General features: G+C 33.6%; 5 protein-coding genes across 9 annotated transcripts; 3 read left to right on the forward strand and 2 right to left on the reverse strand.

Annotated features, from left to right (window-relative positions):
* The first annotated feature begins 4,746 nt into the window (after window positions 1–4,746).
* On the forward strand, window positions 4,747–7,833 carry CD98hc (CD98 heavy chain). Its single transcript, XM_066742268.1, has 7 exons — window positions 4,747–5,037; window positions 5,431–5,809; window positions 5,894–6,494; window positions 6,576–6,756; window positions 6,837–7,063; window positions 7,523–7,672; window positions 7,758–7,833. The coding sequence occupies exons 1-7, from the start codon at window positions 4,747–4,749 to the stop codon at window positions 7,831–7,833; spliced, it is 1,905 nt and encodes a 634-aa protein (XP_066598365.1).
* A 7-nt stretch (window positions 7,834–7,840) lies between these two features.
* On the reverse strand, window positions 7,841–10,805 carry LOC136782630 (serine-rich adhesin for platelets-like). 2 transcript variants are annotated; one of them, XM_066742184.1, is made up of 6 exons: window positions 10,730–10,800; window positions 10,356–10,622; window positions 10,127–10,260; window positions 9,653–10,042; window positions 9,263–9,566; window positions 7,841–9,188 (listed from the first exon to the last, which is right to left on the reverse strand). In XM_066742184.1, coding segments are annotated over exons 1-6 (1,545 nt in total). In that variant the 5' UTR covers window positions 10,731–10,800; the 3' UTR covers window positions 7,841–8,739. The 2 variants fall into 2 exon arrangements, with proteins under 2 accessions (XP_066598281.1, XP_066598280.1); XM_066742183.1 differs by having other exon boundaries at window positions 10,356–10,805.
* A 915-nt stretch (window positions 10,806–11,720) lies between these two features.
* On the forward strand, window positions 11,721–20,496 carry wts (serine/threonine-protein kinase warts). 4 transcript variants are annotated; one of them, XM_066741894.1, is made up of 5 exons: window positions 11,721–12,653; window positions 12,861–13,197; window positions 13,312–15,571; window positions 15,714–15,991; window positions 16,072–20,496. In XM_066741894.1, exons 2-5 carry the CDS (start codon window positions 12,922–12,924, stop codon window positions 16,501–16,503), a joined length of 3,246 nt encoding a protein of 1,081 aa, XP_066597991.1. In that variant the 5' UTR covers window positions 11,721–12,653; window positions 12,861–12,921; the 3' UTR covers window positions 16,504–20,496. The 4 variants fall into 4 exon arrangements, with proteins under 4 accessions (XP_066597991.1, XP_066597992.1, XP_066597993.1 ...); XM_066741895.1 differs by having other exon boundaries at window positions 11,721–12,633; XM_066741896.1 differs by having other exon boundaries at window positions 11,721–12,495.
* Window positions 20,497–20,693: 197 nt separating this feature from the next.
* On the forward strand, window positions 20,694–21,548 carry Mpc1 (mitochondrial pyruvate carrier). Its single transcript, XM_066741899.1, has 3 exons — window positions 20,694–20,880; window positions 20,965–21,065; window positions 21,223–21,548. The coding sequence occupies exons 1-3, from the start codon at window positions 20,825–20,827 to the stop codon at window positions 21,378–21,380; spliced, it is 315 nt and encodes a 104-aa protein (XP_066597996.1). The 5' UTR covers window positions 20,694–20,824; the 3' UTR covers window positions 21,381–21,548.
* A 91-nt stretch (window positions 21,549–21,639) lies between these two features.
* Window positions 21,640–25,745, reverse strand: LOC136782457 (uncharacterized). Its single transcript, XM_066741898.1, has 12 exons — window positions 24,698–25,745; window positions 24,510–24,628; window positions 24,280–24,424; window positions 24,064–24,193; window positions 23,825–23,990; window positions 23,573–23,753; window positions 23,131–23,489; window positions 22,884–23,040; window positions 22,680–22,811; window positions 22,485–22,602; window positions 22,246–22,400; window positions 21,640–22,175 (listed from the first exon to the last, which is right to left on the reverse strand). Exons 1-12 carry the CDS (start codon window positions 25,378–25,380, stop codon window positions 22,070–22,072), a joined length of 2,451 nt encoding a protein of 816 aa, XP_066597995.1. The 5' UTR covers window positions 25,381–25,745; the 3' UTR covers window positions 21,640–22,069.
* Between the last annotated feature and the right edge of the window lie 560 nt (window positions 25,746–26,305).

Below are 26,305 nucleotides of genomic sequence, written 5' to 3' on the forward strand. Positions count from 1 at the left end.
GAGTTGTTGTTCCGCGCTACCAGTAAAATTGCAAACTTCTCAGTAATTCCACAGCGATCGCGAGTGCAGTGTTTACGTTTGCTCATGACATTTCCGTTAAGTAGGGAGAAGGGGGGAGGGAATGAAAGAGTTACGAGTCCACGAATGATTGCGAATGCGGTTTTAGTCAAATACAAAGAGCAGAAGAGGGTAATGAAAAGTGTAAATAGGGATTTTCGCAGTAAAGTAATATGCTCGTCTAATATTAATTGGTAAAACTCGTTACGAACAGCTCGATTCGATACAGTGTTTCTATAAAATTGTTATTTTTCCAACGCTTACTTTTTAGACCTAAGCATGTTGAAATTTCTTATACCGCAATTCTTAGAATTTAACTTCAATGAGAACGATGTTGTTTGTTTATTTAGAGTGTCCCCTACGAAGCTCTGGCAACCCCCAAGGAGAGACACGAACAAGTTCCCCCTTGCAGTTTGAGAAGCGCTGCCTAACCTGTGAAAACACACGTCACACGCGTGGAACAAACGAGCCGCGCGTGAATTCACGCGCTGTTTACCCGCACCTTTACGAAAAACTTTTAAGTTGACGCAAACGTAGATTATCATTTTTTTGATAAACCGAGAAAAATCGAAGAAAACACGAACAAGCTTAACCTGCTCTTAAGCCAATCACAATAACGCATTTTTATTTCAACGTAATGTCTAATTTTAAAAACTCTGATTGGACGAAAAAGCTATTTCAACTTTACTCGATGGTAATTTCATTATAAAACGGCCTTAATATATGGTAACGTGCTCTCAGCCAGCGGTGAGCAAAACTCTCCAAGATATTCGAAGATTGTAGTTTTCTAGCGATTTTTCCGCGTGACGAAGCCATGAAGAATAAAATACCTACGAAAGAAAAACATTGCACTTGAGGGATTTGTATCGCGGATGATATGGTAAAAAAAGAACTACTTAATGCTAATTGCTATACTATACTATAGTAGAAATATTATAGAAAATTATTCCTGCCCGGAATAAATTAAATCCTGGACGAAAAACTATCGAATACTCAATGTTATACAAGGAACGTAAATAACAGAGAAGTCTTGTTTCCCAGAAGAGGTCGGTTAACATCGGAAACCAAATACTCGACAGTTTTTCGTCGTTTGGTTTGTCCCGTGTGCGTGCGAATTGATAATGTTACGTTGTTGCCTAATGTTATTAATAAAAGAAAGAAAACTAGACGAGATATAAGTGCGTTATACGCGTTGTTTCCACGTTCCCTCCTCTTCCTCGTTGTTAAATTAATCTGTCCGAATAGATTGTTGCGAGTAATTAATAGTATACGTATTATACTATGTACATATACATATAGTATACATTTATAATGTGTCGGTCACACATGACAAAAAGGATTAAGTTTAAGAGCGCCGTTGTTTTTCCCTATAGTCCATACCAGGCCGGGTGTAAGTAAACAATGAGCTTTCTCGCCCCGAGAGAGTTTGTGCGACATATATATTTTGCCAATAAACGATAAACTGTCACCCCTATAATATATAAGAAATAATATTGTCATTGCTGCAGTAAATATGTCAACATTTCTTTCGACGTTCGCAACAAAAAATGTGACAAAGAAATGTTAACTGTGCCTAACCGACGGTATTCAGTTTATAAATAATAATAGACGACAGTGCAGCGTGTGCGTTGTGTACCTGCTGCTTGTGTTCTTCCGTATCGGTATATACTTATATACTATAATGCATATGTGTGCGCTCGTGTGTATCTACCAATACGCATTCATAAACATGGTTTCTCAGAGGTTGGGGTTTTTAGAAGCACAACAAACAGCTTAAAAATTTCGTATTTCGTAGTTACTTTTCTTCTTATCCTCCACAAATTAAATGGTAATAAAATTTTATCCCCTCCACTCCTTGTCCTCCTTCAGAATTTTTCTTTAAACTACTGCTTTTCTTTCATTTCCAAATTGTTTGCTGTAACAAATTATTAGAAAATATATTACTATTTAATTTCCATATATATATATACATATACTATGATTGTACAGTAGAAGTTCCAAGAGATAAAGATGATTTTTATTTTTTTAATTTACCATGACGTCCGATATGTGTTTGACTCGTTAGTAGAGCAGAAATATTTTGTCACCTTACACTTATTTTTTATAAGCTCGTTCATCACAACTGCAATTTTTCACAACATGGCAGTTATTCGTTGGTAGATTATACGTGAGACAGTATAAAATTCTTTGAGTCAAAAGGAATTTCAATAGCTTGTGTTGGTCTCATATATGTATACATATATATACATATATATACTTTGAAAAGTTTGTATTGGTAAACATACACGACGAGTTTCTCGCGCAGAAACGCTACTTCAGCACTGTAGATCCGTAACATTCGTCGTACCACTTATACTGCTTCTACCGAATGCATACGTACATTTACTATACGATTAAAGAATTTCATTGGACACAGCATTAACAACGAACGAAGAATGTCTGACTTAAATAGAAAAAAGCAGAATTTTGTTGTTTCCCTTCGAATATGTCGCCTCCTGCCGAATGTAAATCTTCAACGAACAGCAGAATTTTTTTATATTATGTGCTAAGAATTATATATTAATAATACTGATACTCACTATTATATACATATAGACTACATGTATATGTGATATTATAGTCCCGATTGGAAAAAACGGGATATCAAAATTCTAGATACGACGGTTTTAAATCACTCTGTATAAAAAATGATTTATAATTTCGAATAAAGTTTTGGTAGTCAGTAGCAAAAATTGTCATTTCCTGATACGCCTCTAATTCTTCTCGTTATGCCTTTCTTTATCAAGTGATTTACACCGTACACGTGACAAAGCTTTCACTTCAGTCCGATTAACAATCCGCTTTGTGCTGTAATCACGTTACAACTGTTCTACAACGAGAGCTGCTTTTTGTCGTCTGAACATTTCCAATCGATCTACTCGATCAGCAAGATTTCATCTCTGTATTATGTTTTGACTTTGTTTTCATTCTAACAATACATATGGTTGATTCTTTTTGGTTTCCTTTGAAAATCTTCAATGTTTTTCCTTTTTGCGTTCGACGGTTTACTGAGAACAGCAGTTTATTCACTATGCTCATTATAATTATCAAGCTGTTTGCGTCAAAACGGTTTTTTTAATGCAACGAATCAGTCGAGTTATTAATCATATTAATTTAGTAAAAATATCGAATGATTGAAATAGAGCATAACTGGTCGTTGATAATAGTGATGGTAATTTCGTTGAGAATGATTACAGACCTGATTGTATAAGTAGTATTTATATAGTAATTTGTGAGCTTATTAATAATCCACATTTAAGTATATCTACTTTTGGAATGTGTCAATATAATCCGTGACTTACGCACCATTAATCAGACAATCAGTGAAGCGTTCTGATTCGTCTGTTTTTGTCAATAAAACAGACCGATTCGTCATCGCATATTTCATATCAGTTTCGTCTTCTATACAGTTAAGGGCCCCCGGGCTAAAGTCAAACGAGTGCTTGTCAACTATACCGGTACGATATACTGTATTTCTATACATTTGTTTTCAAATTATCCTCGTCAAAAAAGTGCTGACTGTATCTCAAGTTCATTTTTAATTTGCACTCCACTTCAATTCACTCGTTTCTTTTAACATAACAGTGCGCGTTCCAACTCGATCTTTTTCTCTTTCATCTTTCTTTGAATAAATTTTCACTGTCTCGCGTAACGCCTCGATCAACGTACAAATTTGATGCACGTAGGAAATGCTTTAATTCAGAGTTTCCCCTGTTTTCACTTGAATTCTTCACCCCGTTCTTCGTCTTGCCTTGTGTGATATTAATTTTGGACTTGGTGACGTCAAAGGTTTTCCAATTTCTCTTATTAATAAATAACCTTGGAATTAATATATTGATTTAACGATACTTCAGTCCAGCTAAGCGTGACAATTGTTCACACAGTTTTTTTAACGAGAGATCTCTCCTTTAGTCTACTACACGCTACGGTTTGTCGGTGACTCGACAGAAATAGCTAGACTCCCGGGGTGCGTAGGTTTATTTAAAAATTATTTACAATCAATTGAACAACGCGCGTGTGCGATGATGTGTATTTAAAAGTTTCATTTGATTTAAGTAGGAAACTAAAAGGCGGGACTTGTGGACGCTACTTGGAGGGTTCGCCCCTGAATTTCGTCACGTTTTATCGCTGCTGATGCTAAGAATTCTCATGGAAGACAGACTGTGTGGAGTGTAAAAAGGGGAGGAGAGAGGGAGAAACCTTTTATGTGTTGGATGGGGACGAGACACACGAAACAGGAGGGGTGAAAGACAATTAGCTGAAATACTACGTGGTAGCGGTAGTAGTGGTAGCTCGTTTTATTGTATGAGTATGGGGCAGGAGGAGAACATTGAGAACAGTGAAGAGTGAACAGTAGTGAGTAAAATGTGGTGGTCGAATGTATGGCAGTAGACGAGTGGAAGAGAAGCAGAGCAGTCACTTTAGTTACTTGCAAGCGGTGCAGGAGTGCTGCAGGCACGGACCAAAAAGAGGTTGGACCAGTTGCGTTAATTCAGATAGTTTCAATCGCTGTATTCCCTTCAGTTGAGCGTATAAAAACATCGTGATTCAATTCAAGTTTTCGCGCTCAGTCGGTTCAACTGAAGCCATTTTGCTTGCTTACGCGCAAGACTAATATAGAGAACCTCCGTAACCTTGGGAATTTTGAAGATGGATAGTGGGAGGTGCGATAACGGTGAAGTGAACGGGAGTACGGTAGGTACAGTAGTCCCTGCCCCTGCAGTAGTGGCCACATACAAAACTTTGCCGGACGCCGACATTAATTGGCAGGAGAAGCAGGAAAAACCAATTAACGCGACTAGCAAACAACCGATCAAAGAGGCCAACGGCCCAGAAAAAGAGATCATGGGTAAGCAAAATGGTGAAAATGAAATCGACGATGGAGCAGCTGAGAAAATGCTCAAAGATGAAGCTAAAATATCGATTAAGGACGCCACCGAGGTAATTTTCCTTATCTGTCCAGCATACAGCCATTTTATTCCTACCAGAATAAATATTTCTAGTTTATATCGTGCTATAATTTATCTAATGAATCTTTTGTTGAAAATTGATAATTGCTTTTCTAAGCTCTTATTCATTTTTAATACTGGAACACACGCCCATTTTAAACTTACAATGATGCAATAACCCCTCGATGTACGTCCTGCACTGAATAGCTACAAATTTGTATCTGGCTTTTTGTTCTTAATATTTCTGTACGTTTTACCATAAATCTTTATCATGTACTGTATTTTTTCATTTTTTTGTTTGTGTTGTTTTTAACAAGATTTTATATCGGCACATAAAAATGCACGTGACAAAAAAAAATAAAGAAAATATCGATTAAAATTTTAGGTCAAATTTATCTCGGAAAATGGTGACGCAAAAATCGATATTGAGACTATCAAGCAAACATTCTCTGGGATGGGAAAAGAAGAGTTGATGAAATTTGCCAATGATCCATTCTGGATAAAGCTTAGATGGGTGTTATTTGTGGGATTTTGGATGATCTGGTTGCTGATGCTGGCTGGAGCTATTGCTATAATTGTAATGGCGCCGAAATGCTCGGCACCACAGCCTAAGAAATGGTGGGAGGAGAGCCCTATTATTCAGTTAGATGCCAAAGATTCGCCCACTAAAGATTTGAAAGGTTTCATTACACTACTGGATGATTTGCAAGAAAAAAATATTAAAGCTATTTCCTTGACATCTATTATAAAAGATTCTTCATCAGGTAGATTATATCTCAGTCGATTTCTGCTTTGTTTTGCTTATTTTAATAAACAAAATATTTATTTATGATTTAATATTTTTGAAGGTCATTACGAAGATTTTCAAGAAGTCAAAGTATCACTGGGCAGCATTGAAAACTTAAAAGAACTTGTTAAAGCTGCAAAAGAACGAGATCAGCACATTATTTTAGACCTGGATCCTAATCACTCGTCTGTCACTCACCCATGGTTTAAGCTATCTGTTCAACGAAAAGATCCCTATACAGATTATTATGTTTGGGCAGATGCTAGAATTGATGAAAATGGTCAGAAGAATCCTCCGAATAACTGGTTAAGCAAGAACAATGAGTCTGCTTGGGAATGGAATGAAGAAAGGGGCCAATACTATTATCATGCATTTAACAAAACCCAGCCTGACTTAAATTATAATAATACTGTAGTAGTTGCTGAATTTTCTGATGTGTTAAAACATTGGTTGAAACTTGGAATCTCTGGCTTTAGATTAGCAAATATTCCATTCTTAACAGAAGATCCTGCCCTGCGCTCTGAATCAGTGAGTAGTTTACCTACAATAGGTGACAGTGATTATAATTCATTGGTTCACGTTTATACACGTGACCGTCCAGAAAACGTCGCTGTGTTACAGAAATGGTTTGAAGTTGTTCAAAACGAGACAGAAGGCACAGGGTAATGTTTATTTTATTTAATATTAAAGATACAAACATAAATTTGAAAGAATTTTAGTAAAAATTTTATTTTTTTATATAGACTATTTGCTTGGCAAGACAATATTGGAGCTGACATTTTAGCTGTTTTTAATGAGAAAAAAATAATTCATCTTCCGCAAAGCTCGCAATTTTTAGCAAATGCAGATATCAATATTAATGCAACTGTATTGCAGAAGAATATCGGCGAGTGGTTGAATATTTCCTCTTGGCCTACTTGGGATGTACGTGAATAAAAAGATTCTTCTATCTACATTACATTGTATGATATTGTCAAAATATTGTATTTAATCGATATTTTTAGTTGAATGGAAAGGAGCGTCCTTTGAGGAAACGTGTGCCAACAGATGTTGCAGATAGTTTAACTCTCATGACATTATTATTACCAGGAACACCAATTCTTAAATTGAATGACACAACATCAGCCAAAGAAGCTTTTACACTCCTTTCCAAAGCAAGGAGTGGCTTAACATTCCTTTATGGAGAAACTACACTGAAGACTGTGAATGGCTCTGTATTTGTCTACACAAGGTAAAGTGTTTAAAAGCTATTGATTAACTAAAATTGCAAAAAATAGATTTTTGGTGGTTTTATTTTAGTAACTAACAGACTATTATTGTTCGTGTTGCATTAACGGGGATTAATACCTTATTAGTTGAAAAATATTATTCTTCAAAGTTTATATTAATCCAATGAGAAATATAACTTGGCCCATCAAAAAATCATTGAGTACATATTGAATAGCTTTTACTATATTCAACAGATAATCTTGTATATTCTATTATGCTCTATGAATTCTCTTTAAACTAATAATCCAATTAATTTAACTTGTTGCACGCTTCCTTCTATTAAATTCAGAAATTGGTAAGTTCACTAATACATAACTTTTTCAGTTTTTACTAATATAGTAATCATTCTCACGCTAGTAAAAAAAAAGGTTTATATTTATTTTTCTTTAATAACTGAACTCATAAAAAATTAATTGTTTAGGCTAAAGAGTGGAAACCCAGGATATATAGTTGCTTACAACACTGGGAGGAACAGTAAAATAATTGATTTATCAGTATTATCACAAGTCGCTGATGAGGTCAATGTATTCGCGTACAGCCCTAATTACATTCAAGGGAACAATATCATGAGGTTACTATTTACTTTATAAATTTTACATTAAAATAATTATTTGTATTTTATTTAATTTAGTTTAACAAATATTATATTATTGCAGGACTAAGCTGCCTGCAAATGAAGTTCCAATTTCACCAAAGAGTACAGTAGTACTCACATTTGTGCCCAAAGCTTAATGCAACCTGATGATAATAATAAATGTCTGTGAAAATTAATTTACATGTTACTATGCAATGTAAAAAGCATAGAAATTCAATGTGGCATAAATATATCAATTGAATGAATAATATTTGATTAAATCTAATCCTATTTCCATCATTTTTTGTTAATGTACAAAATAACGGTTTTTTGCGATTAGAATTAAAATTGTATAATAATTTGATCCCAAAAATTCCAAAAGGACTGTGATTGCAGGGTTAACCAAAACTGTAGATCTCAGATTTGATGTAAAGATTTTAAAATAAAAAATAGAATAGTCTTATGTTTCAAGCTTCATTATCGCTACAGTAAAGTTTCCGCTTAATTTTGTATATTTAAAATAATATACAGAAAGTTTTATTTAAAACCACTTAAAAAGAATAATTTATTAAAATTTGTTGTATACATTAGAATGAAAAAAAAATCGTGGACTTTTTGTAAAAACGATATTGATCTCCTACATTGCAAACAAATTAAAAGTTTGTCAACCATATAAATTAATAAGCTCTTATTAATGCAATAGAATAAAATATAATAAAAACTTAAGAGTATAAAAAAAATTATAAATAAATAGCATAAGAATACAGAAACCTTTAAACTGATTTTAATAATTCAAAGCTTCAATATTTCATTTAACTTTTCCACCTGCAGGCAAAAGATTTATCTCCCTATCGGGAAGTTAGTACTCTTTCTGTGATCCTAGGCTACGCCCCCATACATTTTACAATAGAACTTCATTTCTGTATCATTTCTTTTTTTATGTTAGATCTTGATTCACGACTATCTTATAGTTCAAGTGATATCTTTACTCCTAATTTAGGAAATAGCCGTCCGATCTCGAATTCTAGGCGCTGTGCTTCTCTTAATGACATCGAAGTTTCCTATTACGAACTTATAACACCTGTACTAAAACAGCACGTGCTGTTGTAAGACTTTGTGTGAGGGGGAGAGTGTTGATCCCTCCATCGGGAAATTGGCGCTCTTGCAGTAACCTTAGGCATCTGACACGCATATTTCTTAATTGGACTTAACGTTTCGATACTTTTTATATAATCTGTTCCTCCAGCGACTGTTGACTCCGTATCAGCTGAATTTGCTTTACTGTCCTGAATTAAGCTTGAATTCAAAAAAATACAATTTCTGCTTCTAAGAAGATGGCTCGTTGAGTTTGTTAAATTATCTTGAGTCATGCTTGAACAATCCGTTGAAAAGTCAGAGCTGCATGAAAAACTCAAGCTCTTTGAGTCTGTTAAATAATCTTGATTCGAGCTTGAGTCCGAAAAAATGCGATTGCTTTTCACAGAAAACTGGATTGTTCGGGGTTTTGAAATACCTATATTTTATTTATAAATAAATAACAAAAACTGTAGTGTCATTAAAATATAAATGTTACGTTCAAATACTTGCCTGGTAAATATGTTAAAGCGTGCAAAATAGTTTGAGAAATAGTTCTAAATCTCTCATGTTTTAATATAGATTTGCTCGTGTTGTGGAAAGACGATCCTGCCGAATCGATTTCGGAGGCATGGAGAGATGGACACTTATAAACCTCCACGACAGTAGTGCTTTTCTCAATTTTAACTTTATCCGAGAATGCGTTCGTTATTTTTCTCAAACCCGAATATATCGATTCCATTATATTCCTTGTCGAAATTAAATTAACTTCTACCACCATCACCACTACAATGCTTGATAAGCATTTCTGCTGTTCCTGAATATCAATTGTCTTATAAAAATTACCATTGTTCCACGCCACATTTTTTAGTTCTACTTGAGATTTAAGTTAGCGTTACATACCTTTAAATGCCTTTTATCACCGCAATTACCGGACGATTGTACTTTTCCCCCCGTTTTCTCAGACATAAATGTTACATTCAAAGATTTGTTTGACAAATGTTTAAAACCGTACATAATAGCATTAGAAACATTTTTCACTATTTCACTGTTACTATGTTTGCTCCTACTACAGTCACCCGTTCTTTCTACTGCATTATTTTGCTTGAAATGGAGAGACAAATTTTCATAAACTTCCATGTAAGAAACGCTCCTCTCTATTTTAATTTTATCTGAAAGTGCTTTCTTTGTTTCTTCCAAAACCGGGTATATCAACGGAGTTATGTTCGATAGCGAGGCTGAATATGTTTCTAATACCAATACGGCTACAATTCTGGATAAGTCTTGCTCTTCCTGAAAATTAGTTGTCTCCTTAAAATCACTATAATCGTCGCTGCATTGCTTGTTTTTATTTTGATTTGAAGCAGTGCTGTATACCTTCGATAGCTTCTGATAGCCGCAATTATCGGAAAGCCGATTTTGTCCCCCTCTTTTCTTAGAGTCAATCGTTGACTCAACCTCCCCTTCTTTTTTTCTTTCATCCATCAGCAATAAACCGAGATTCTTTGAAACTTCAAAAATTTAAATAACATACTTATTAATATATAAATACAAACAAACAGGATTTATAACAAAATTGTTATTTAAGTGATTTCAAATACCGTACCGTCGTCTATCATTATACAGTCAGATAAGTTTTCATCGGAACTATATACTGTATTTTGATAGTTGGTCCATTCCATTTCAGTGACTAAATTGGTCGTGTTACTCGCATCCATGGCTGAGGAAGACACAGCATTCATATCGTTCTTGAACTCAATAGTACATTTAGGGCTTTCGCACAATATCTCGCTAATTTCGTTTTCATCCAACTCTGTTATGTCATCTAACTTTTGAATAAAGAGCCTTTTCCTAGCTTTATTTAAAATCCGCACTAGACATGGTAATTCGTACAGCATATATAAGAAAAAGCGGACATTTGCACATCCCTGAAACATCTTTAATATATAACAGTAAAATGTTACATATCAGAGATATTACTGTAGGGATGTGGAAATGTCCGATTTTTATTATATATGATGCACAGGAAATTAAGTTTACTCGAATGTACTGTTTTTCGAACTACGTTCATATAACCAGCGAAAGATCAACTGTCGCTCTCAATGTTTATCTCGAATGTCAAATATAGTACGTATACTAACGTATGTATAGTGTACACACTGTACACTGTACGGGCAACTTTTCTCCAGTGAGAACGCTACACGAGGCAGCCATCTGGCGGCATTGTGCCAAAGTGGGAAGTGATGAAAAGAGACGGAGAGCGCGCCTGCGCACCGGAGCGAGGCGGCCCGATAATCCTGGACAGTGGACCGCTCACACCGCGCGATACACCTTCGATCTCCATCAGCATTAATTCGGTTTAAAAAATACAAAATATTTTGTCAATTGTTTTTATATTCTCAAAAAATTTGTACTCGTTTCATACTATCCTCAAGTGATACGTAAACATTATGAACGAACCTTAATTTTAAAAATCTTGCCGTCCATTTAAAGATCTTTCACGATGAAACAGCTGATTGTTTATACAACATTGCTCCTAATCACTTTAAAAAATTGGTACATTTTGGATTTTATAATTCTCTGTAAAATATATTGTGCAATTTTTCAAATTCGTTGAATTTCTAACGTACCAAAGTTATTTAAAATTTAAATGTGATAATAAAGAACAAAAAGGTATTCAATTATGATAGACATAAATTTAAAAAAGAATCATTGATATTTTCCTAGAATTTAAAGAAAAGAGGCTACTTTTTAGGACATATATATAAGGTATATTCGTATTGCAGGGCAGATGTAGCAGATTGTTGACATCCCATCTGTATGTCCTGGGTAGTTTGTAGTTACTACATTATACATATCCAAATACCGATACGGTGATACACACAAATACATATTGAAGTCTGGAAGGGAAGGGACGGGGGTTGGATACTCGGGTAGGGGCAGGTAGGGGAGATGGGAGAAATGCACTGCAAATCCACAATTGTTAACGCTCAAATTAAAAGAGGGATTAAAAGAAATGTTTTACAGATTCAACTAGGCGTATAAAAAGCACATATGTATATCCGTACACCATTATTGATGGGAAAATGATTAATTTTCCTATACATAAATTTCATGCACACCGTAAATTACGAAAAAGAGTGTCAAGTCAGTGTAGGAATGTGGCACTTCAAAATGGCTGCCAGTTACTTTAGTAATTTACGCCTGTATCTCTCTTTGTTGTCGCTCGCGTAATTAACATTGTGGTCCACACACGAAACTATTAAGTTTGTCAAAAAATAGTGGTTCGAACGATCTACAAATACCTCAATATCTTCCTATGCGTCCAAAGCAGACGTGAGGATGGAATATGCTCGATAATCAAAATCGTATCACAATCGGATTACAGGAATTTATAGAAAGAATTATTGCATTATAAAAATATTGTTTCGTCCGAAACAAGTAACTAAATGGATTGCTTTGGTTATCCAAAATCTGATGAATTTTACAAACAGTAAATCTATGAAATAGGTTAGATTTACGAGAAATTCTCTCGTGTGTACGAATGGATAACACTTTCTGAGGTTTTACAAATTAATCTCAGTCCACTATACCTATTTAGTCATCCATCAATTATGTGTGGAATAATTGTAGAAGGAATTGTTGCTTTCAAAAATTCAAGATCTCTTCAATAGTGTTTCAAAGAAGCTTAACGAGCTATACATATTACACTAAATTTATTGAAAAGTTGCAGCATCCATGAAAAGGTGTAGTCAAGCACTTCATAAAGTGTCCTTAAAATAGTGCCTTTGATATTACAAAAGTCATGTATATGGATTGAATGTTGCTAAAAAAAACATTACATAAGGTTGCTACCGCAATGATTACCATCTGTCTTGCAACCTGTTAGCATCACGCTTATCCCGTATGAATTTTTATTGTGTTAAATCTTAATCTTGCATCTCTTTTCATTTCTAAAAATAACAAGAAATTCTAAGAATTTGTTTCAGAAACTAATGAGTAATTCATATTTCCATGATTTAATACAAGCGCTTACATATACCTAACTAAATGCTAAAAATAATTACTTCATTTTTAAAGAATGAAAATTAATTATAATGATATATTTCAGACAAATATATATGTCACAGCCAGATTGAAGCTAGGTCCTAAGGGACCTAGCATGGGCCACTATGAATCCACCTGTGGTTAGCAAATCGAGCACCCGTGGCTCTGGGTACCATCAGAAAGCATTGGCTGAGATCCGTAATTCATTGCTACCATTCGCTAACAGTGGAAGCGCAGGTGAAGTAGGCTCTAGTGCAGCAAGTACAATATCAACATTATCCACAACAAGTGGTATAAGCTCAGCTTCTGGATTAAGTGGTCTGTCTGGTGCATCTGGCTCTGCTGACAAATCTGATCAGAGACAAGCTTTAACTCAACTTCTTGCCATGGGATACTCGGAGGTAAAATAACAGTTTATTGAAATAAATTGTAGTATAACAGAAAAATCCTCTTGCAAACATATTAGTCTTTCAAACAAGGAAAAAGAATTAATTAACCCTTTTTTTGCTTTTAAGGAAATCGGCCTACGCGCTCTGAAACTTGCAGGATGGCGCGTAGATGCCGCGATTGAAGTTTTGAAGCAAACTCAGAGTGAATCTCTAAATGGGCTAGGAAAATTAAATACGAAACTTATAAGAAAGCCGAGCTTGGAAAGAGAGCTGAGTTTGCAGAGAGGAAGTCCAGCATTGGATAGTGGAGCAGGAAGTTCTCGATCTGACAGTCCACGTTTGGCGGAATTGAGTCCACATCCTCAACTAAGTCGACAATATTCTCCAAGTAATTTTGTTGAGCGGGAGCCTCCACCTCCACCACCACCAAGATGCAGTTCTACACCTCCACCTCCGCCACCACCTCATGTGCCTTACAATCAACCGAGTGTACCGACAAACATGCAGCAAATGCTCAAAAGAATGTCACCAGCCCCTGTAGTTCCCACGAGGCCACCTCCTTCAGCTCCTGGAAGTTCAGGATCAACCTCGGGCTCGGTAAACCCTCCTCAGAGAGGGACCAGTCCTGTTGCAGTAAACAATTCAAGTTCTAATAGTCGACAGCCCATGATAGTTCAGAATGGACCCCAGGTTCAACAACAATTGTCGCAACAGATGCAAGCATTGAGCATTTACCAGACGAATAGTAGCAATTCCAGTAGCCAGGAACCTCCTCCTCCGTATCCTATCGTGCCTTCCTCATCATCCGGGCCGGTACAGCCACCTTCTTATAGTGCGTCTATGCAGAATAGACAGAGTCCAACACAATCACAGCAGGACTACCGTAAGAGTCCTTCCTCTGGTATTTATTCCGGGCCAACTTCTGCCGGCTCTCCGAGTCCCATTACAGTTTCAACAGTGTCTCCTAGCACGCAAACTTCTATGGCTAGGCCGACACCACTTCAAGCTTGGGGAGCTCGACAAGCCAAAACTCAACCGCCAATTATTATGCAATCGGTGAAAAGTACACAAGTGCAGAAACCAGTCCTGCAGACAGCAATAGCACCAACTTCTCCTCAGCCAATCGGCCCCAGTAGCAACACTCCGCCTCCGCCGCCTTCCTACGCATCGTCTATACAACAAAAGCAACAGCAGCAACAACAACCACCTCCTGCCTACCCTCCTGTAAACAGCGCAAGTCCAGCACCAACCAATTCTATGAATATGGGTGTTTCCATCGGTGTGCCAACCACGGAACCACCTAGTTACGCCACAACGATGCAAGCTTTGGCTGCTCAGCGTGGAATGCACCATCCATTGCCTCCACCTCCTTATGGAACCCCTACAGAAGACTCTGGCTGCATTTCCACAGTGGAGAGTGGAGCAGCCCCTCGTTCGTCACCAGTTACACATCATCCTCCTTTACAAAGGAAGTTTTCTCCGGCTGATAATCAAGAAACTCCTTCATTACCTCCTATAGCGTCATCCTCCATAACTAGAAATAGCAATAATCATTCGTCGTTACCCGATGGCAGTAGTAAAGGAAACACTCCTTCGCAGTATAAGATTAAGCACCAATCCCCTATACCCGAACGAAAACATATGAGTAAGGAGAAAGAAGAGGAACGAAGGGACTGCAAGGTTCGCAATTATTCACCACAAGCTTTCAAATTTTTCATGGAGCAGCACATAGAAAACGTTTTGAAGTCTCATAAACAGCGCTTGTACAGGAGACTACAATTGGAAACCGAAATGGCAAAAATTGGTCTAAGCAGTGAAGCTCAATGTCAAATGAGAAAGATGTTGTCGCAAAAAGAGTCAAATTATATTCGACTGAAACGGGCAAAAATGGATAAGTCAATGTTCACAAAGATTAAGCCCATTGGAGTAGGTGCCTTTGGTGAAGTTACTCTTGTTAGAAAACTCGACACCAATCAGTTTTATGCGATGAAAACTTTGAGGAAGGCGGATGTTCTCAATCGGAATCAAGTAGCTCATGTTAAAGCTGAGAGAGATATTTTGGCCGAGGCTGATAACGAATGGGTAGTTAAACTCTATTATTCCTTTCAAGATAAGGACAATTTATACTTCGTCATGGACTACATACCTGGTGGAGATTTAATGTCCTTGCTTATCAAGTTTGGGATATTTAAAGAGCCTTTGGCAAGATTTTACATTGCCGAACTTACGTGTGCTGTGGAGAGTGTACATAAAATGGGATTTATTCATAGAGACATTAAACCTGATAATATTTTAATTGATCGCGATGGACATATCAAGTTAACAGATTTTGGATTGTGTACTGGATTTCGGTGGACCCATAACTCCAAGTATTACCAGCAAAATGGTATGATGTTTTCTTAACAATCGATAGTAATATTCATTGATATCAGGTTAATGATAATAATTTTTACAAATACCTTAACCTATATTGACAACAACAAGTATTTACTATAAGTGACAAAATAATAAGATAAACATTGTTTCAGGTCATGGTAAGCAGGATTCAATGGATCCATCTGATGATTGGAATAATGAATGCAGATGTATCCAGCTTAAGCCGCTGGAGCGCAGGAGGCACAGAGAGCACCAGAGATGCTTAGCACATTCGCTAGTCGGTACACCAAACTACATTGCACCGGAAGTACTGCAGCGTACGGGATACACGCAGCTTTGCGATTGGTGGAGCGTAGGAGTCATTCTCTATGAGATGCTTGTTGGTTCTCCACCATTTCTTGCCAATACGCCAGCTGAAACACAGTTTAAGGTTGCCTACTGAGCCTTGTAGAAATTATCAATGATTTAATTACATTTAATGAATCATTTTACTACGATATTATGTTACAGGTAATAAACTGGGAGACGACTCTGAACATCCCAAAAGAGGCAAACCTATCGCCAGAAGGTATGGATTTAATCCTTAAACTTTGTGTCGGTGCTGACCGACGATTAGGCAAAAATGCGAATGAAGTAAAAAGTCATCCGTTTTTTGCGAGTATTGATTTTGGGAAGGGTCTCAGAAGACAAGTTGCTCCTCATATACCTCGCATACAGTATCCAACTGACACGAGCAACTTTGATCCTGTAGACCCTGAAAAACTCCGAAATTCGGAATCTTCGGATTCAAATAAATCCGACGAATTGTTAGATAACGGGAAACCGTTTCATGGATTTTTCGAATTCACCTTCAGGCGTTTTTTTGATGATGGTGGCGGCCCTGCATATCCTAGTCGTATCAGCTTGGATGATAATGACAATCAAGGTCCAGTTTATGTATGACATTAGACTAGATATACTAGCTTTACCCGATTAGACGATCGGCCTTGCACTTGATTGGAATAAAAATGTACAGTAACGAGCTATGAAAACGAAGTGAATTAATTTAAATTAATTAATTTCTTTTACCAGATAACAAATAAGAAATTCACTTAAATGCATTAATTTAAATAAATTAATTAACTTAAAAAGAGAAGTTATTTGATGAAAGTAAATTAATTTAAGTAAATTGATTTATTCGCTACGGGTTTCACTGCTTGTTATCTCTGACACTTACTCGACTATGCATGTTCTATGAAAGCGCCGCACTTATTGCTGCAGTATCAGCTATTGACGTTACGCCAAAAATAGAAGAAAGTTATCAAAGATATTGGTAAAGCAACACAAGTTTTTGTACCATTGAAATTTGTATATGCTTCACTTGTGCCTTTTATCCAAGTGCACATATTGTAACTACATTAGTAAAATATGATTAATGATTTATGCAAAAAAAGTACAATATTACGGTCTCAAGATCAAAGTGACTATTTTATAATGTTATTTAAATGAGACCTATTTTACATATAGAAGAAACTTATGTCCCTTCTTTTCTTTTTTTTTTTTGACACTTAAATTATTTCAGAAAGTATAATATTCTTTAGAATTTTTGAATCGCAAATGCCGAACTAAAATGAATTATCAATTATAATCAATTAAAATTGGTACTCTATATACGGTGTATGTTTGTGTTTTTGTTATACATATAATCTTTTATACATTATCCGATCAAAAACTATTATAGACCATATTAGTATGAGAAAGTTAAGAGATATACCAATTTGAGAGTAACTACAAATGTGATGATCCTAAACTATGAAAGGAAGAAAAATCAGAATGATTGGTGGCTAAGCTATTGTGGAGTAGCATTTTTATTTTTTGCTTGCCACTTTCATTGGTTTCAATTGGCTTTCATATCAGGAAGTACGTATTTAGCATGATTCAGCAAGTATACTGTGATATTGCAGATAATTAGAATAATATGGCTTTTAAATATATCGGTCTTATTTAACATTTCTTTTATATCAAACGCTACGACGGATATTATTATAAATAATAATTACACTGTATAGTATTCTGAACGAATGTAATGTGTTCATTGCGTATTATGCAGCTTTTAAAAGTTTAAAATATAATACCCCTTTAAGATAAGTAGCATTATGAATTTATCCTTAGAATATATATGCATGAATGCACCTCTAATGATTGACTAAATTACAAAAATGGATGAAACTACTATAGAAAGACTATGTGAAATACTTCGTAACTTCTCAGTTAGCAATATTAACTTGAAAAGTTTCAAAGGAATTGTAATTTCAGATATATATATATATATATATATATATATATATATATATATATACATACTATATATATTTATTAAACACTCAGTACTAGATTGTTTTTAGTATTGTTTTTTTTTGTATTTCATAGTTATGTTGCCATTCATAATTATAAAGCAATAAGCTCAACAATAGAACTGATAAATCTATTTCTATATGAATTATTATTCTTATAATACATTGAAAGCATACATGTTCCAAAATATGAAATTTTACGTTTTCAACAAAGAAGTAAAAGCAACAATAAGAACATCTCTATACCCTGTAGTAGTAGTGATAGTAGTAGTAGTGAAAATCGGGTAACATGCAATTTTTAGATTAAGAATATTTTTATAAAAATCCTTTTACCCAGTCTTCCTAAAATATCAATAATGAGTTTTATCTAAAACTGAACCTTTTAAATCGCTACATACTAGATAATGGTAGAGAAAATTTTGTAATTTATCTATAACTCATATTTTCATATGAAAAATTACTAAGTGAACTATTCACAGTATTTAAAGTTTCATTTTCAGGAGATGAATGATAAAATATTCAAAAATTAAATATTTAAAAAGAATTTTTTAAGTATGCGAAGAATATAAAAATTTAATCAATACCAATTATTTCTTTGAAAGTGGAACATTGTATGTCCTACCATATTATTTAATTATCAATGTATGTACTATGTACAAAGTAAAGACTAAACAAATAACTCGTACTACCAGTTTCAATGTGTAAACAAAAAATAGAATATTTATCTTTAAACGGTAATAATTTTTTTCGTCATTTCAATGCATATTTCTTTTTGCATATAACATTAAATTTAAAATTCGTTTATTTACCACTTGCAATGTTACTCGAAAAAGCTCGATTTTAAATTTTCGTGGAAACTTCTAGCATACATTAATCGCATATCATAATGATTTTATGGGTAAAATGAATATTTTTGATATATCTTGTGAAAACATAAATAAAAATATACAGGGTCCGCCACTTAAAACGTCTCACAATATAGGTGTAAGAAGATTTACATCTCCGTGTCTGTAAGGTATTAAATTTTTACATTGGAATTTTTGGAAATCTCTTACTATTTGCATTCAAAGAAGCTTTATGCAAAAGTGTAATATCTTTAATAATTTTAGTTATACAGTGCATGTGTGTGTGTGTGTGTGTAAAAGAGAGAGAGAAGCATCACGTGCGTACTTAGGAGCGTTTTAAGTAACGAACCTTGTATATGCAAGGAGTATTAGGTATTAAGGGGTAGTTCCTGACTTAACAAAAGTAGTTACAATTGAGTATTTTTCGGAAAAATGACAAAATTGACAATGGGTGCATTACCTACCTATAAACATTTCTGTAAGTCCTAGGATAAAAAAAATACGTTTGTATAGTCATATAAAGAAAAAAATAGGGATTTTGCACATTTAACTTTTATTTATTTATGTTAAAAGGGATTCAAATTATTAAGGGACATTTCCCTTACATCACGCTTCACAAAAAGGGATACCAAAGGGGTTTGTTATTATTTTAAACATAAAACTAATTCTTTCATGGCTATTAATCTGTCACTCTTACTTTGTACAAATAGTTCAAGTTTCTTTAAAGTACATCTTGTTTTTGCATGTATTATATTACATAAACTGCATAGCACAAGATTTGTAAAAGTACTCTAAATAAAGCAATGTTATTACCATGGCAGATACAACATTAAATGTGTTAAACGGTGATAGCAGTATTAGTCTATGCTATAATTTTCCAAGACAATGTCCATGAAAATGCAACCATAATGTATTTATATCATTTGTTCATGTGTGTTATATGTTATAAAAGTACTGCATGTACTGTATGTACTTCGTCCTATTTGCTTTTGATAAGTCCGAATATAATGAGCGATCATTATAGTATTCTTTGCTACAGCAACAATACATTATTTATGTTTTGCACACAAAGTGTGCACCTAACAATATTATTAAACACCTAATAATAATACATCATTTTATATATAAGTATCAAATTAAGTCCAGCTCAGTTAATACAACATTATATTGCTGTAAACGAATAATGAATTCAGTTTATACATTGATTTATATGTTATGTCTATTAAAACACAATCTAGATCTGTTCATTGTGCCTGCAGATTAAGAATGTGATTTTGAGCTATACTTGTACATTTTGTAATTTCTCTCTTTGCCTTGTAATTATATTTTGACGGTAAGAAATGATAAGTTAATTTTTTAAGGTCGTATAATATATAATATATAAATATATATTATATATAAAACATTGTATATATTTTAGGCGCGTGTTTTAAATTAAAATTATGTTTAATGCTTACATGATCTCAGAATTTTTATGCTTATCATACCAATCCAAATTTCTTTTACAGGTTACAGATTTAGTGCTAATTATAATTTTTAATTGTTATTCAATTTTATGTGTTTATAATATTAGGCTCGCAAGTTTTTCATCAAATTTTAGGGCGCGTTAGCGATTAGACTAAATTATATAGGGCAGCGAACAATTTTAATGAAAGGCCAAAGTACATTTAATAAATAATATATTACAGATTTTTAATTAGAAATCTAAAATAAATTTATTGTTTAATATGTGTAAATTAAATAACATACACAAGTCAATATTAAATATTTTATTTTATTTAATAAAAGACGATAAATAAAAATATAAAAACTTATTTGAAAATCTAAATTATGTCGTAGCAATGCTACTTATGGACTTGTGACTTTTTAATAAGATCATATAATTATTTATTCACTTTCGAAAAAAGCTATAGATACATAACATCGTTCCACTCACTCCTGTGTATATATGTGAATCGTTTGTGTATGTAATAATCTGCGTAACGTAACCAGGCTAGAACTTTCTAGTCCACTATTAGCATATTCTTTAAAATCATAAGATTTTATCGTAAAATTTAGTTAGATCCCAATTTCTTCTCTTTCAAGATGAATCGTGTACTAAGCAAACTTAGAAGTAAGGAAACGCGAGATTATTTTATGAGGTCAGTGGAATCGTGTTTATTTACAAATCACTTATTTGTTTTGACTTTGTTATTACTATATTCAATTATACCTTTTTCTTATAGTACTCATTTTTGGGGTCCTGTTGCCAATTGGGGAATTCCTATAGCTGCTCTTTATGACATTCAACGAGATCCAAAATATATTAGTGGGAAAATGACTTTAGGTTAGTTTTATAATGTACTGCATGTAAAGAGTATTAATTATTTGGGCTATATGAAAAGATTCAAGTTTATCTTTCTTAGCTCTGAAATTTCAAAGCAACATTCTTTAGGTTTTTGTTTGATCATTTATGAAAGATACTAAAGTAACTTTATTTTCAGCATTATGTATATACTCAGCAATGTTTATGAGATTTGCTATTAAAGTACAGCCACGCAATTTATTGCTTTTTGGTTGTCATTTTGTAAATGAAGGAGCTCAACTTACGCAAGGATATAGATTTATCAATTATCATTACTTTACAACGCAAACAAACTAGATTTATACATGTAACAGCCAAAAAGTACAGCCTTTTAACTATTTGTTACTGCATGTTTATCATATCATAGATAAACTTGTTTAAATTTGTAAGAGTCTATGTCTTTGTTATTCATAGTTATATTAATATTTGTTTTATCCAATAAATAATAAATATATACACAATTTATCAACACTATGATTTTATTGTTACCTACATTCAAAGTAAACAAATTTTTTTACAGAAGCAATACTTACAAAACATTTTATTTTATCTCTATATAAAAGATATAGAATTAACATATTTCCAATTTAGCATTGTGCAATGCTGAACAGTATAAAAACACTTTAAGAACATTAGATTAAAAATATTTAATAATATATAATGATATGCTCTTTTCATTTTTATCATAAAAACTTCAGAATTTCTGTTTACAATTATTACAAAAAATAATTAAAACTTGCAAATAGTGGCAGCAATAGAAATATCTTGTTTACATAATATAAACTATATCTCATTTGGTATAGTTAGATAAAACTTACTAATAATTATAAAAAAGCTCTTAGAATATATTTCACTTATACTTTATAAATTTTGTATAAAAGTCTAATTAAAATAGTAAAATGTACCTTAATAATATTGGACGGATAAGTTTTCATTAAGGATGGAATAGCTCAGACCCAATATAAGTTAGGCACTTCAATTAATATTTATCTGCCTTGAATTCGGATAAAAATTAAAACTATTGATAACAATAGAATCCAACTTGCTTGTACAGACGAAGCACCTGCTACTCGACATTTGAACATGTCATACCTAAAATGAAGTATAAAATTGTACTAGAGATTTACCAATAGCTTTTTAAAACAGTAATTAAAACCTCTACCTCGTTTCCTTCTCATTTACTATATTAGCAAATTCTGCTTCAACTAATTGACCATCATAATATGTTATCAAATCTTCAAATGGATATTCAAAGCCTTGTTTACATTCACATTTGTAACCTCCAGTTTCATAACCTCTACCAAGTATAGGCACACACTACAAAAAAATTTATGAAAAACTAATAAAAGATTTGTACAGTTAAAATATAAAATATATAATAAATATAGAATAAAAACGTACGTAAGACGTTTTTTTATCACACTTGTGCGTATTTTTAAAAGCATTTGGTTCATAGAAATTTTCATCACATTGATTTATATCTAATTGCAATAAATTCATTGTAACAGCTACAATTCCTCTGAAAATCCAAATCTACATTAATAAACATATATTCAAAGCATTGCATTTTCCTTTTGTAAATTAAGAAAAACTTACTTGAATTCTAGTTTTTCTTTTAATGAATCCCAGCCAAAGAATGGTGAAGCATAAGTTATTACCCATTTTTTTACTTTACCATCACAATCAAAATATGGAGTTGTCCAATGACCATGATTCAAATTTGCTGCTCTAAAGTAGTAACAAAATGATTCTCAATATATTATTAGAAAGCATTAAATAAGGTATCTCATACTTTCATACCTGTAAAAATTTGGGTAATGTTCATATTTTTTTAAAAATTCTCCAGTTTCGTTAAATCGAATTTTAATTTTCATATAATATTTTTCTAAATCATCAAAATTTGCAGCCCATCTTTGTTTCAGTGACTGGAAATAATCTTTTTTCGTATAGATTTGTTCTGTAAATTAACAATAAGTCAAGTTTATTTAAACTAGAAACAAAATTATCCTAATAAAAAATTACAAATCCTTCAAAACATTTCATTTACCTGTATCATTGAGACGAGCTAAATCCTCCAATTTGAACTTTCGTGTATTTAACTGAGTTTTATATGCAAAAGGTGCAAATAAAGTTCTGTTCGTAAATTTATTGCGATCCCAATACATCCCAGCCGACCAAATTTTCGTATCACCGAGAATTAAGGCTAAAGTTTCGCCAATCATTTGATCTTCTGTCAATGGCTTATCTGCAACCCTTTTTCCAGAATAAACCTCTTTGGGATCAGAAATTTGTAAGAAAGCACTGATAAAGTTTGAGAGTCTAGTTGCCATTTTCGCTTCATTTTCAAAGAAGTCACTTGCTCCAAAACTGATATCACTATTTAATTTTAACTGTTGTGGTTTATACCTGAAAGGGATAATTTCCGCTATTTATATACTGTTTCAAGTCAATGCTTATAACTTAAATGACAAAGAGAGCAATATTAATACTTTTTACAAGTTTTTGCATTTACTCCTAAAATAAATTTCAGAACTTGATCAATATTTATTTTTTCCAGATGTATAGATTCTGGTCCTACAGTGTAATTTTGATATTGGTAAAACTCTTCAAGATATTTGTCTTTGATATAAGGCTTTGCTTTTTCCCATTGCACAGGCATTTTTTGAATCCCTGTAAAATAAATGATATTTAAATAAAATCTTATTTGATAAAACAATATTTCTCAAAAATATTCTACATACAGCCAATTTTGGTGCAATCAAATCCATTATAATACTGCTCTTGTGATGCTCGTTCAACAATTTCTCCAAGGTAGGGACGTCTAACTACAGTTGGTAACCGATACCCTGGTTTACATCTACATTGATAGCCTCCTCTTCGATAGCCCCATCCATGTAATGGTTCACACTAAACGTTAAATTTTCATATATTATAGGACGCTGAGAAATTTGATTAATTGTTTCACATTGTTTATTTTTACCTCTGTTGTATCTGTTTTACATCTAGCTGTATTAGCAAACCTATTAGGACCACTATTACCTTTTCCTTTAGGACACTGATTAATATCTATTCTGTCAAAATCCATTTCAAGAACAGAAACTGCAGTGTAACTATAAAAATTTATAACATGTTAAATGATTTTGTTGAATATAAAGATATTAGCAATACATATATATATATATATGTATTTACTTACGTAGGATATTCAATATGTCTAAAACCAGTGTGTCTCGGATAAATATCAGCAATAGGTACAACAGCAGCTACCATCCAGCGATTAGATCTACCACAATCAAAATATGGCCTTGTCCATTTTACTGGACCCGGATATTCATCAGCACCTTAAAAAAAATAAATAAAGACATGAAAATTTCTTAATACAATAAATTTATTGCTGTTTTGAAAGTTTAAAAATAAATTTTATACCTGGTGGACCATGAAAGGGAACTGTCTCATTAGTATTATTAGCATATCTAATTTCAACTTGATACGTAGTTTTTGTATCATGTCTTTTCTCCACGTTATCCGGTAACCATTTTTTATACCTATGACAAACAGTTAATTTTTGGAGAAATATGTTTTAAGTTATTATTGATCAGTAAAATGTTCCAAACCATTCATTTATGCGATAGTAATCAGTTGAATAATCTTCGCTAAGGCTAGCAGCTGGAAATGCACCAAGATCTTGCACAATAAATGTGTTTCTAGTAGATATTCTTTCCAAATGAACAGGGTCATTAAAATCATCAGACCTAAATGTTCTGGGTGCAAATCTTGGCATAGTTTTATTGAAGAATCCTCTGTATGAAGGTGAATAAGAAGTATTTGGGGAGAAATATATGGCTGAAGCATTGATGTAGGGATTGGCAGATACATCAGCCACCGTTGATAGAAAATAATACATCATACCAGGGTCATAAGTGTCATTGATTGCAGGTCTAATAAAACGAGACTGTAAAATATAACTCCAGTAAAAAGATCTACTTAAAGCCATGTTGTGCAAATGTAGCAGAGCAGTTCTATTAGGGAAAATAGGGTTAATGTTGATGTCTTTGATATCAGGTAAATGAGAAACGGAGTCTTCTGGCAAATAAAGATCACCAAGGTGCTGAATCGGACAATTATAAGCGTTAACTTTATCCATTCTCATTCGAATTTCATCGAAAGCGTCTCTTGACTGCCATTCAAATTGACCGACTACGCCCAAACACAGACAAAGTGCGATAATCACCGAATAAATCATTTTTACATTAACTCCGAATCTCCCTCCATTAACAATTATCGTTGGAGTTGCCATTCCGACTCAAAATATTAAATTTCCCTTAAAAATTAATTTTCATTCGTTTTTTCAAATTTACGCACTTCAACAAGTGAATCACACAATCACACCCGCGCCCATCAAAGCATGGCTTTAAAGTGGTTGGTTTGAAAGTTTACAGTAATTACAGTATAGTTTAGTAACCCTCACGTCCATGTGTGTATGTACGTACACATACTACAGTCGGTGAATAGAATAGTGTAAAGTAAAAGAAGGGCGTAAAATAGTTGAATCATGAATGGTTAGGTAGCAATCGTCATAGGTACCGAATTCAGTCGAAGGTTAACGAATACGTACGAAGTATTATGTGAACGTTGCCTACACATCAACACATCGACATTTGGCACTAAAGTAATGAGAGTGGGCAAACACACTCTCAAACCCACTCACACTACAGGAATATGGAGTAAGATTGTGGGAATTTTTGACCCCCACTTTGACACATTCACACTTACCTATGAAGCGTTTGCCAGTATAAGGAATGAGGATCATGGTAGGGGTCTTAAATTCCCACAATCTTTCATCGCCATCCTGGCGCCCTGGCCTGTGATTCCTAACCTTCTATAAGTCTCACCACTCCCAAGTTCCCAACCACCTAAAATGCGATAGTCAAGCAAAATGCCAAAACCGTCAATGCCACGCCAGCGTGGCTGCGGCGTTTGGTTTTATACTGGCATTAGTGCGAGACTGTCATTCTATCTTCGTTTAATTGTCAATGATTGATAAAGAATGATACCTCTGATGATACTAGCGGTATAATATAAAAATAAACATAGTAGCTTTAACATGCGGCGTTTCAATGATCCGTAATTCATATATTGATCTTTTACAAATAGATCCGTCATTAAAATAAATTTGATATTCATTGGGGCGAAATATGATAATTTAAAGCTACAATTTAATT

Source organism: Prorops nasuta, unplaced genomic scaffold, assembly GCF_024137725.1.
Source record: "Prorops nasuta isolate Cenicafe-Biocafe unplaced genomic scaffold, Cenicafe_Pnas_1.2 PNAS00027, whole genome shotgun sequence".
Classification (NCBI taxonomy): Eukaryota; Metazoa; Arthropoda; class Insecta; order Hymenoptera; family Bethylidae; genus Prorops; species Prorops nasuta.